The following is a 13803-nucleotide window of genomic DNA, read 5'->3' as shown; positions in this document are numbered from 1 at the left end:
CACACACACACACACATATATATATATATATGTATATATATATATATATTCTTTGTTTTATTTATATAGATTTAGTTTCTACTCATAAACAAGAGCACAAGATTTGAAATCCTAAATTCAGTAAACTGCTTTGTATTTTTATTGAAAATGTTTTTCTCGAAAAATAAAATTGCTTGAATGTGATAATTTAGTTTTGCATTTATTTGAGAGAAGTAGTATTCAATACAAGTTTTACAAAACTTTACGGATTGCTAACAAAAGGCAACAGGCTGCTGCAGCCTAACACATAAATATAAGTAATTGCTAATTGCTGATTTGCGCTCTTTTAGCTTACTCAGAAATCATTTGCAATAGGTAAACTCACAGAGCCCTAACTTATAACAGTGGCATAACGAATACAGGAGAACCTTATTAATATGGACTAATAGAAGATCCAGGTTGTTCGAATCAACGAAAGTATGGATTAATAAAAAACAACAACCTGCAAGTTGAGCCAAGGTATACAAACAGATTACTGCACACAGTAAAAAATGTATTTTGAATTCAAGAGAATGAAATACAAAACTGCATAAGAGAAAATTAAAAAATAGCACATGCAGCCTGCAAACATACACTATTGTGATAACTTGCCTTTTTTTTAGACAGTGTGTTTATGTAGGGGAATGTGAGGCAAAGTGAAGTAGTGAAATGCTTACTCTGTTTTTAGTGCTCTCCATCTGGTAGTATTTTTACCATGTCTCCTCGTATTGAAATATTTTGTTTAAGTCGAAAATTATTTTGTTATTATAAACTGATCAAGTTCTTGTTTTTAATATTTTAAATATTGAATGAGGACCAAATATTTTTTGCAGAATTTATGTCTTTACAATTCACCTAATTTTTATTTCATACTTTTTGTATAATTTGTGAAGTGCATATAGGGTAAAGCAGATGGGGGAAAGTGAAATAGTTGATTTTGTTTACTTATTCCATCACTTATTAAAGCACATACATATACACATACTAACTTACATATACATTTTTTCATTTAGATATTCACTTATTTATTCATTTTCTCATTAAATCCTTATTTTATTCCATATTTATTTATTTCTCATATACTAATTATTTTATTCATTTAATCTTTTATTAGCTGTTCATTTACTCTTTTATTCAACTTCATTTGATCAAAAATATTTTTAATAATCAAACAGAAAATATTTCATTTCTCACTTTGCCCCATGAAAAATAATAGTAAAAATTTTACTTTTTTTCTTTTTTTTTGAAGTTACAAATTGGCTGCCAAATGTAAAAAAAAGATTGTATAAATAAAATACAGTAAACAATTTATAATAAAATACAGTAAACTCCCAATTAATTGTGAATTCGGGAGACACAGTAACCCCAGATAACCAAAAACCACGGATAATTCGAATAACGGGCAACAAACAATACTTTTGTATACAATAGCTAAAAAATATAACACTCACACATACATTTAAATTATAGCATGAAACACTGCTACATTGTATCTACTAACATTGAATGTAAAAAATATATGCAAAAAGTAAAATCAAACAATAACAACACACAATCATAGGTTTAAAAACATTTAATGACTTCAAAAAAAAAAAAAAAAGACTCACGCATAATCCGACCGCTGATAATAGAGTTACTGTACATTGCTCTTTCTTCATGCACTGTAATTTTTAAAGCAAAATTCCTATCTGTTCATTTTGAAAAAGATAAGTTGCCTTAACTATTTCACTTTGCCTCACATACCTCTACATCTAAAGGCTGTCAGGATAACATGAAGTCTGGTTTAATAGGGTCTCAATTAATGAGAGTTTACTGTATAGTTGTACACAGAGAACTCAACCTTTTGTTACATACAGTTGTAAAAACATCAATTTTTGATATGGCTTTTAATGCACAAAAAAACTGAAGTTCTAATGTATAAAAAGTTCTGTACTAGGAGGCAAATGCTTTTTCCTGAAAAAGGAACATCACTGACACATTATTTAAAGTTTAGTAATTGTATTAAGATAGAAAATGACACTCAATACAAGAGTTTCAAAAAAGGCAACTAAAGTTGGCACCAACCTAACCTGGCAGCATCGTACTGCTGTGATTGGGATTTGTGCAGCCTTCACAATGCTGTCAGGTTAGGTTTGCCCCAACTATAGTATTTGATGATAAGAAAACAAATTTTAATAAAAAAAAAAAACAAAAAAAATCACCTTCAGTTCTTTGGTTTTTCAACATGTGGACAACACCGGAGTTTTCCATCTGCAATTAACATAAATTATTCATTCTCTTATTACATGAGAGCATCAAAAATTTTATTACCAAAATTACAGATTAAACATATATTTTTGGAAATAAATTTCTAGGAGTTTTCTAGGTTTTTTCAAGGTTTATCAAGTTTAGTGTCGCTGTTTTCAAGAGCTGACAAAAATATTAATAGTTGTACTGCACAATGAAAGAAAACATTTTTCCTGCTTCATTTTTCAAAACTTGGCTTTAATAAACTGGATAAAAAACTTTGTTTAATAGATCCATGCTTTTATTCAACTTATTTCAAGTTAGTAACTAATTTATGTCTTTGACGACTTGACCATTAAACTTTTTCATACTTAGAATGTCAAAGTGACAACCTCCTGATGTAACTTTCATACTAGATAAATTTAGCGGAAAAAATAGGCCCTGATAAACAAAATGTTGATTATCTAATATTCTAAAAAGCAGCAGACTAGAAAAGTATGAACTTTGGACTGCAAGGTAATGGCTCTGCAATGGCTACAGTGTTGCAATATAAAATAAACTACAAAGATAGCACAAGCAAAATTATTATGATGAAAATGAGTCACCTCTACAATGGTTTTCATATGTTTACTAATAAGTTCTTCTTCAACAACTTTCACAATAAGTTCTTCAGTAGATTCATCTAAACAAAGTTTGGCACGCTCTGCTTCTTCATTTATTCTTTGTTCTACTTTGTTAATATATACTGATGCACTATTTTCTTCCAAGAACTTTTGACTTTCCATCTAATTTGAATAGAAATAGATGTTTAAAAAAAGAACATTAAAAAGAAGAGTTTACAATGACGAGGGGAAAAAAATTAAGTTTAACAATTTACAAATGGGTCATTCCATACAGATTCAACGGATGAGTGCGCTCGACCATTTTTAATTTTTTTGAAACTCATACGCCAAAAAGATGCATATGAATGATGTTTAAAACCACTTTTATTTTTTCTCTAACCTTAACCCTTGATTTTTTAGAGGTCATCAAAGGTCATTTTCGTAGTCATAAATGGTACTTTTAGACCTTTGCATTTTGGCCCAAATCTAGTTGAATAACAATCATGGCAGAACATTTTACATTTTGATGTTAAAGTACATAAGCTAATAGTCTCACACACTGAGTTATGTAGCTGTAACTTAAAAATTAAAATAATGGCAGCAGGCCAAAGTTCAAGGTCAAATGTAAAATTTTTACTCATTTCAAAGGGTCCTAACTCGCTTAGGGGATGAAAACACAAAGTGAAATATGGCAAAAACTAATCACTGGAGTCACACTAATGATAAAATATAGTTGTAATTGTGTGTTTGTTTACCCTTTATAAATTACAGCCCCTCAAAGATCAAAAAATTGAGAAAAATGACATGTTTAGACCCCTGTAAACCAAAAGGGGGTGGAATTAAAAATAAAATTTCTTGGCCAATTGAATATTCCATTCAAGTACTATACATGTTATATATATTGTTTTGTGTATTTGGTTTTTAAGAAAGATACGGGTCTTTGAAATTCAGCAATTTTGCTAGTTAATTCACATACTAAAACAGAAATAAAAAGTGTGAAAACTTCATTGCACTTTCTTAAATTACATATAGTGTGCTCTATGTAATATATTATACTGGAAAAAGATATTTTAAGTATAAAAATAATTATTTTAATTTGATAACTTAGAAATATTTGGACATAAATGAGTAGTTCATACATGATTGACAGCTTAAGTAGTTAATTTATAGACTATATACACACACAAATTTTCAATACATACAAACATACGCTCTGTACATTAACTTATGTAACTTGCCTAAACACGTGCAAAAGCATTATTTACATAGTTGAAAGGAAAAAAAGGGGTGCGTTTTTCATTTCTTGCTCCAGTGTAGTTTAAAAAAAAATGAACTCAGTACTATAGTTCTGGTGGTGACACAGCATGTGGCGTACTGAAATACTTTACTCAAATACACAACAAAAATAGAAAGAACTTTCTTAATGTATGTAATCACGAAACGGATGTCAACTTGAGAGCTGAATGGCATTTCTATGCAATATCACAAGGTAATGGACATTGTAATAGAATCCGAAGAACCGTAAAAAGAATTGATACTACTAAAACTAGCTTGCTAAGAACTAATAGAAGTCACATTTTATTTCCTACAGAAATGTATACTTTCTGCATTTTTGCTACTAAACACTGCATGCATCCTTGTGAGTATTCAGTATATTAAACTAGCTGAAAAAATGCTGCAAGAAAGGTTTTGACTCTAAAAAATAAAATTCTCAATACAACATTTAATCACTGCTTTATGCCACCGTATTTAAATATTATCACTGTAAAATTATTGTCCCCCAGGAATAGGTATGAAGAATAGTGTGTTACTAAAAAGACTATCAAAAGAAAAAGCCCATTATTGGTAAAAAAGTTATTACATAGCTCGTGTTGATCACTAAATTTAGAACCGCTGTCATTGTCTTGTTCCTGGTACATTTTCGAAGTATCAAATTATGAATGTGCCTTGGTAAAGCATTCCAAAACGCCATACACTTGAGTCACCATTACAACTATAGGACTACTAGGTGAGTTCATTTTTTCAAAACTACACTCAAACAAGAAATAAAAAACGCACTTTTTAAAATTTAAATTTTGTACATATAATGTTTTTGCATATGTTTAAGGCAATTTAGATATGTTAACGTACAGAGCATATGTTTGTGTGTATTGAAAATTTTTGTGTGTAGATAGTCTATAAATTAACTAATTAAGCTGTCAACTAAGTATGAACTACTCAAGTTTTTTATACTTAAAATATGTTTTTTTTTCAGTATAATATATTATATAGGCGATTTAAGAAAGTGCAATGAAGTTTTCACGCCTTTTATTTCTGTTTTAGTGCGTAAATTAACTATCAAAATTGCTCAATTTCAAAGACCTGTGTCTTTTTTACAAACCAAATACACAAAATAATATATATAAAATGTATAGTACTTGAATGGAATATTCAATTGGCCAAGAAATTTCATTTTTAATTCCATACCCTTTTGGTTTACAGGGATCTGAAAATGTCATTTTTCTCAATTTTCTGATCTTTGAGGGGCTGTAATTTGTAAAGGGTAAACAAACACACAATTACAGCTATATTTTCTCATTAGTGTGACTCCAGTGATTAGTTTTTGCCAATTTTCATTTTGCGTTTCCGTCCCCTAAGCGAGTTATGACCCTTTGAAATAAGTACATATTTTACATTTGACCTTGAACTTTGGCCTGCTGCCATTATTTTAATTATTAAGGTACAGCTACATAACTCAGTGTGTGAGACTACCATCTTATGTACTTTAACATCAAAATGTAAAATGTTCTGCTATGATTGTTATTCAATTAGATTTGGGCCAAAATGCAAAGGTCTAAAAGTCCCATTTTTGACTATGAAAATGACTTTTGATGACCTCTAAAAAATCAAGGGTTACGGTTAGAGAAAAAATAAAAGTGGTTTTAAACATCATTTATATGCATCTTTTTTGGGATATGAGTTTCAAAAAAATTAAAAATGGTCGAGCGCACTTATCCGTTGAATCTGTATGGAATGACTCAAATCCAGTTGAACCTATCTATCTCGAATTTCATGGGAAGGAAAAAAAATAGAGATAAAGAGGTTTCAAGATACGTAGGTTTTGAGAAACTTATTGAAATTCGGAATCTGATGATGAAAATTTGAATTTTATACTAAAGACAATACATGCAAAAGATTAAAATTCTTCTGTGTTAGTTCTGTTAGGTATTTATTCTACTATTTTATACTAAGTACTTTATTGCAAATTTAAGGAATCATTTTGACAGTAATGAAATTTAAAGCAAACCTTTTTTCAAACAAAATAGTCTTTTATTGTTTTTTGTTGCCTGTTTCCTCTTGAGGTTGGCAATAGCTGAAAATCCATCTTTGCCTATTGGCCAAGATACTAAACTAGAGAGGCATTTTCATTTTTTTCATTAATGGATTGCCATCCAAAAAGTCTAGAATTTTCAATTATTCATCATTTGAAAGAATATTTAACTTCCTTTTCATCATGGGTGCAAGTTTAGTGATGTGTCCAAAACAGAAAACATTTTCAGCCCCCCCCCCCCCCCTGTTTGCATGCTTAAGGGAAAAAATTTATGTATAAATGATGTAGATTTTAACTATGCCAGTTTTGGAATCTGTGTTTGATTTGTATTTTAAAATCTCGACTTTTCTAACAACATGAACCTAGTTTAAATTGTAATATTTAAGTGTTTTGATATCTTAATTCCAAAAGCTTAAAAATTGGCAATACAGGACGTCTGAGGGCTCTCCCCTAGAATTTTTTTTAATTGAAATCCAAAAAACAAAATGGTAGGCCATTTTGATAAAGTTCAGGGAAAGAAGAGATTCAGCAACTCTCTACATCAATTTTTTCAAACTGATAGTCCCAAAATCACAATACTGGACAAACTTCAAAAATATTAGAGAAAGAGGGGGAGGGGCGCTGTGGGCTCTCCCCTAAATTGAAGCTTTAAAAACAAAACTGTACTCCATCTTTCATAACATGCTATACACTTTTTGAATGCAGTATCCAAGGGATGGAGTTCAGGAACTTTCCTCCGGCAATATTTCGAAATTGAAGTTACAAAAATGCAATTTTAGACAATGTTGAATTATGTTAGAGGTAAAAGCGTTCGGCGATTACCGCCATTAGTTTTTTTTACGATGGTAAACATTTTTATTGCAGCAATAAAATCGCTTGGGACATAAGATTTTCACTTTTGCAACATAAATCAGTTCTGATTGTAAAGTCTACCCATGATAGCGCCATCAAACCAGAAAAGAAAGAAAGGTGGGGGAAGGGGTATGGGCAACTAATGATAATGAACTGGCACCATTCCCCACACAGTCTTCATTTGAAAAAAAATTCTTTTATAAGATAGCAGGTTTTGAAATTAGCAATAAAAAAGAACGCTTCAGTGAAGTAGATATATTTTTTAAACGAGATACACTTTCCAATATTCATTAATTTAAAAAAAAGCAATAGGGGAACTGAATCCTCACCCCAGGGAGGGCCCCTAAATCACAACCCTCTTAAAGCACTAAAATATAGCCTGAAGTGGCGTTTTAAGTATTTCAGCATCGAAAAATTTTCAGGAGAGAACTCCCAAACCCCTTTCTCTGAGTTCACCACAAATATCCTAAATTTGAGTTTTTTGGACTTCATTTTCTAAATTTTTTCTAGGAAGAAAGACCCTTACCTATATATGACTAATGACCGTCTAAAAGTTTTAAAACTTTAATTTCTGAAACTTATTGAAAGAAGCTTCCTACTCCCTTCCCCCTTAAGTCCTCCAAAGATAGTCCAAAACAGAGCTCAAAATTTCAAAAACCAAAATATTTCTTGCTGGGCAGCGGAATACCCCCCCCCCCCTTATGTTTACTGAAGGCAGTGTAAGATTGTGCTCAAGATTTATTTTTCTATTGAAAAAGCAACTCCCCTCCCCACATCGCCAAAGACAACCCAAAGATTTAAGACTTCATTTTCGAAAATGTTTTGAGAAAGACCCCCGAATTCCCTAACTCTTAACTCGCTCAAAAATAGCCAAAAGCATGGAGAAATTTTCCATGCCCTCTGGAACTCCATTAAGTCATTTAAGTATAGCCTAAACTTCCTTAAGTCATTTAAGTATAAATCAACTAGTTTAATACATCAGCTACAAAACATTTTCAGATTAGAACACCAAAACCATCCCTCATAAATTCAGCAATGATTGCCTAAATTAATGTTTTTAAGTCTTCAGTTTCCAATTTTTTTTTTTTTTTTTTTTTTAAACCTCCTCCTCCCCACTTTTACAACATTAAAACAGCCTAATCATTTTTGACTTAATTTTTAAGAGTTTGCAGAGGAGAAATTTTGAACCACTCCTAGCTTCAAAATTGGCTTTCAATTCAGTTTATCAATATTTTATTCCAGAGCTCTTGAATATACCCCCCCTCCCCTTAGATTGTTCAAGATATAAACGTTTTAAGACCTCAGTATAATGGGTTAATTTGCCGACTTGCCCTCTTTGCAAGAGCAGGTTTTTTCGCAAACTTGTGTTGCCGTTATTTTTTTTGTTTTCCTTCTTTCTCCCCACCCCCATATTTCCAGTCCAGAGAGTGTTAGATTGAAAGACAGTAGAATTTAGCGATTCCTCATGTTTTAGAGTATTTTACCAGAAACAAGTCAAAAATGCAGGAACAAATGCCCATCGCTGTTTCAAACCAGCTTGAAACTTTCCCCCCGTTTCTTTCCAAAATTCCCATTTTGACTAAAATCTTTAAAATCCCCGATAGTTTCCGTTTTACCAGGGATGTGGACACCCTTTGCTGTGACGGAAACATTTCATCCCGTCAATAATCACTCTCTATCGGTGGTTCAGATTCAACTCTAAGACATTTCAAAAGCGGCATAATTTACATTTATGTGTATAAAGTTTGCAACAAAAAAAAAACGCAAGTGAAGAGGGCAATTCCACGGTTACTCTTGTTACATTTATAATGGTATATTTTTAGTTTTACATTCATTTTTAAGATCCTTTACGTAAAATCATCAACTTTTTTGCAAAATAATAAAGAAAAGGGCCTGCTTTTCCTTTCTATACAAGAAAAACATGATTAAATATTTTCGATTTTTTGAATGATTCATCTGAAGTATGGTTACTCTTGTTACCTAAAAAAGACATGAAGTTTGTAATGTCGTACGAAAATATTTTTTTTATCTAAACTATATAACAAAATTATGAAATTTTAAGCTTTTTCAAGAGAGGAAGGATTATTTATTAAATGACAGTAATTTCAAACATTTAAATTTTTATTTAAAATTTACTAGTAGAAAAATTCTCGGTTACTCTTGTTACAAATTATTGGTTACTCTTGTTACCCATACATTATATAATGTGATTAGTAGTTTTAAAGCATATAAGTACAAATAATATGCTTTTACTGGCATATTTATTTAATTGCTAGGAAGCAAAAATGATTTCTTGAATTAACAACAGTTGGATAACTTAGTTTTTTTACAATTTTCTCCCTTTTGTAAAGAATTTGATCAGGGACTTTAGGCCATTTCCAGTTGTTCCCTGCTGGAATCATCACATTTACAGAGTATGAGTCTTGGACTTATCTGGTTATTTCACCTGGGAAAAATTTGTTTTCATAATCAGCCAGCACCCATTCTCCGATCTTGTAATCATCATCTTCTTTTGCCTTTAGATCATAATGAGGAGTCACTATTTGGCCCTCAGGTTTTCCATTCACTACTTAAAAATTGTGTTTTTTTATCCCCATTATTGGAAAACTATCAGCAAAAATTGATTTCAAGTCTGAAAGGTTATTCCTTTCAATAATTTGTTTGGGCTCCAGGTTTATTATGTCAATTTTTGTTGACAGACTTGCTTTGATAAAATCTGAAGCATTGCGTATCATATAACGTCGATTTTTAGTGTTAAGGTTAACACCTCATTTTGCAGCAGCTCCTATTCCACCTACTGGGCCCTTGCCATGTGATGGGGGGAAGAAGTTCCATGCAATAATAACATTTATGTTTTTCTTGGATGTTAGTAAAAAAAATGTTTTAAGAGGACATCACATACTGGTTTTTGAATTGAGATGCAGGCTCATCAGACCACACATATGGCTTGGACTTCAATATGGCTTGGAAGTTTTTCCAAGATAAAGTCCACATAGGCAATCACAGTTTCGTTACTATGTGTCAAGTCATCTGACACTAGGACTAGTGGATGTATATTGCCATCATAATAAAGAGCTGATGTTAAAGGCTAATTTGTGACTGGTCCCAGTGCGCAGCTTGGATTTTGTCCTGAAACATACACTTGTAGTTTTCGGAAAAATCAATTTTGTATGAGTGACGTACCAAATATCTTGTTTAGCTTGCTGTCTTGTGGACTTAATGACTTGTAGAAACTTAATGTAGAATGCATATAGAACATATGAGGAGAATTACTATGATCTGCAAGAACATGTGTTATAGTTTGCTAGAGAGATTCTGATCTTAACTAATACTGAGTATAGTTGTTAGCATACAGAATAAGAGTTTAGATGTTTTATTGAGACTTTCTAGCATCTTGCTGTCATTGTAGTTAATAAAAGTTAGAAAAAAGTAACAAATGTAATCAATTAATTTAAATGCTTGTGGTTACTCTTGTTACAAAAAAATAACGGTTACTCTTGTTACAAATTTAAATTTTAAATAAGTATTAATATTTTGTACAAAATCAATTTTTTTATGGGCTATTAGTTGCATGCAAGTAAGCAGCGTATCTATATCAGTAGTTTTGATTTTGGAGAAATATTTATTGCTCAGTATAAACTTTTATATATTTTGGTTACTCTTGTTACATTTCAAACAGAAAATTAAAAAATATATATATTTTTTAAATATGCATTTTAAATAAATATTTTTTTAAGGGTAACCAATAGAGAAATACCTAATTATACTGTAAAAAATAAAATCCTAACAAAACAAATAAAATTGTGTTATAAATTTTAATTTTGAAATTTGCTTTGAAATGTCTTCATTTTTGATACAAAGAAATGATATTTTGTTCACCATTTTATAAAAAATATAGTATCCGAATATTTAAAATGTTTCCAGTTTATTTTTCTTTGGACTTTTTACTAAAAAACGATGTATAACACATCCATGTAGTACAAAGAAAAAAAATCACCTATCATGTCCTACTTTCCATGGAATTGCCCAAGAATAAACAAAACGATGATCGAAAATGGCAAGAGAAAAGGCTAAATTTTCAAATAGAGACAATTAATTAAAAAAATCAGGGAGAATAGCGAGCAACTTCGCAGTTAGCAATGCAGTGAGTTGGAAATAACAGAGCAACCTAAAAAAGTCAAACGGTGTGAGTCTAAAAGCCACTCCTCCAAAAGCACACAAACAAAACAAGCATATGTCAAAAATTCGAGAGAATGTCCATGTAAATTCGTGGTTATGGAACGGTCCAGTAATTAAAGCATATTTTTCAAACACTCAAGTTTTCTTTTTAAAGTAAAAACTGAAGGAAAATCATCGAATTTCTTTCCGTCCTGACCTCTGTCTCGGAAATTTTGTCCAAGACGGGAATCCGTCCTAAGACGGAAGGTCTTGCACCCATGCTTTTCATGCCTATACTCTTGGTGTTCTAAGCAATCACAACTTCAAGCAAGATATCAACCACAGAACAATACTTAAAAAAGATAACAGAGTGATACGGCTTTTAATTTGAATGACCTTTAACCAACTGAACTTGAAAAACTCACTCTACATGTCAAATCTGTCACCACATTGTCCCACTCTCAGGGTTCATACTCTATTTGGATGAAAAAATTTCATGACTTTTCCAAGACTTTTTCATGACTTCAATGAAAATTTTCATGACCTCGTTACATGAAGAGAATAGCACTATTTAATCTCAAACTTGGTAATATTTTGAAAAGAGCATTAGCAAAACGTCTAGTATATGAATGCCACAGCCTCATTGAAGCACTTACTCATAATGGAAAAAAAATAAGTGCACACAAAAAAACTAAACTATTCTTATTTGTCTTCATCATATAAATTTTCGTAAAGTAAAAATGCAGTGAAACAAATATGATGATGCTTAAATGTCTGTTTTTTTTTTTTTTTAAACAGGCAGAATGATATTGAATGGGACAAAGGTCATCACTAAGTTTCAATAAATTTGCTACACAAGTTACCTTTTAGTGTCAACAGTGCCTTTAATCATCCACTTAACTTGACAGTATTTTGGTTCTTTAAAGTAAAGCCACATAGTTTAGTTCTTTTTATGTTTTTAAATCAGATCTTTTTTGAAAAAAAACATTCAGTAATGAATCAATCTTCTGATTCAAAAGTATATTTGTTTTGTTTACAAATTTGCATATTTTCAAATGCATATAAATTAATAGGTTCAGAAATTCCAGAACATGTTTAACTCTTGATATTGAACGTAGTAGTGGGTCGCATGGATTATTTTGCGTGTCGTATGTTGGGATTGGGAACTACTATTTTAGAGCATTAGAATTCCTCTATTTCTGTATTCTATCGCTTGACTTAAGATCTTTATTTTCTAAAACATTCAACAAATTAAGATAAACTCTGATAAATTTAATAATAAAGTCCTTACGAGTGATGGAATCGAACTTGCATGCAGTTGAATGGCTTTTTTTTTTGAGTAGGCGTGGCAAAACTAAAAACGTGAAATTTTGCTACTACAGAAAATGAAACATAAGCAGTGTTGAAAATAACAGAAAATTCAAAATAAGTCCAGGCAATAAAATCACAAGGCAAAAAATGGCAAGCTGCTGCAACAGAAGTGGATGCAATGAGACTTCAAAATTCAGATTTGATTTTTGGAACGTTCAATTTTCCACTTTCAATAGCTTTTATGTGCTATACTGTTAAATCACTCAAGATTTCTAATGCTCTTTTAGTTACTGTTCCCTTCTCTTTGTCCAAGACATTTTTCCATAACTTGAAATAAAGTGCCATGACTTTCAATGAAAATTTCAATTTTCCATGACTTTTCCAGGTCTGAAATTCTGTTGTTTTTTTTCCATGACTTTCCAGGATTTCCACGACCCGTACGAACCCTGCATTCTCTGCCCTTTGCTCTGCTTCCGAGAAAGCACTCGAAATGACTGTCCTTTCGTTAGTCTTCCTAGAGAACAAACCCATACCTGGATGCATTTCTTCCTTTATTCCCACTGGCCTCTCTGCCCTAGAGGACAATGCTACTTTGCCTGTGTTTAAGGAAAATTGTTGTTTTGAAGATTACTTCGCTTTGAATCCGAAAATGACAGCATTCTGGAATTCGAGATATAGAGGTATTTGGGATTTTTTTTCGAGATAAACATGGAAAATACATTGTATTTTGCTAAAACTGCAGGGAAATTAAAAAAAAATTCTAGATAGACAAGATTTTGAGATAAGCATGCTCAAGATAGACAGGTTTGACTATATAGTCACAGCTTTTCGTAACAAAAATTCTTTGCTTAAAAATAAATTGCTTAAAGATAATACTCCAAGATTTTTAGTTAAAAACATCTACTTAAACCCGACTTTCAGTAAACAATTTGCTTTGCCCAAAACTTAATGAAATAACTGAGAAACAAATGATAGATCACTATTTAAAAGCCATTTGCTAAATCTGTTGACCAGGCATTTTTTATTGATTATGTCTTTTTGAAATGATTTTTTTTTTGATATTTTATGCATTTTACTTTTTTTTATTCAACCTGGAATGCTTATAGACATTTGCTTTCATTGAGGTTGATAAAGAAAATAAAGAGATTTGGAGCAGACATAGGTGAAATACAAATGCTACACAACACATGAATCAAGATTAAAAATCTAGAACATTCTGAAATCTAAAAAGCCATGAGCGAAAATGACCATGAGCGTTCTGGGTTTGGGGTCCCACACTGCATATTATATATATATATGTGTGTATATATATATATATATACAGGG

The 13803-nt window shown here is 31.2% G+C and overlaps 1 protein-coding gene across 1 annotated transcript in view; it reads right to left on the bottom strand.

The window, feature by feature from the left end:
- The window catches only part of LOC129234121 (cullin-3-like), an 86924-nt gene that overhangs the window by 55574 nt on the left and 17547 nt on the right, over positions 1-13803 (bottom strand). Inside the window, exons 6-7 of the mRNA XM_054868012.1 lie at positions 2850-3029; positions 2220-2268 (exon numbers count right to left, since the gene is read on the bottom strand). Of these exons, the coding sequence (XP_054723987.1) occupies positions 2220-2268; positions 2850-3029 (229 nt within the window). The remainder of the gene's footprint in view (positions 1-2219; positions 2269-2849; positions 3030-13803) is intronic.

The sequence above is a fragment of the Uloborus diversus genome, chromosome 1 (genome assembly GCF_026930045.1).
Source record: "Uloborus diversus isolate 005 chromosome 1, Udiv.v.3.1, whole genome shotgun sequence".
NCBI lineage: Eukaryota > Metazoa > Arthropoda > Arachnida > Araneae > Uloboridae > Uloborus > Uloborus diversus.
Note: the sequence above shows the minus strand (reverse complement) of the source record. Positions and strands in the feature narration are given on the sequence as shown.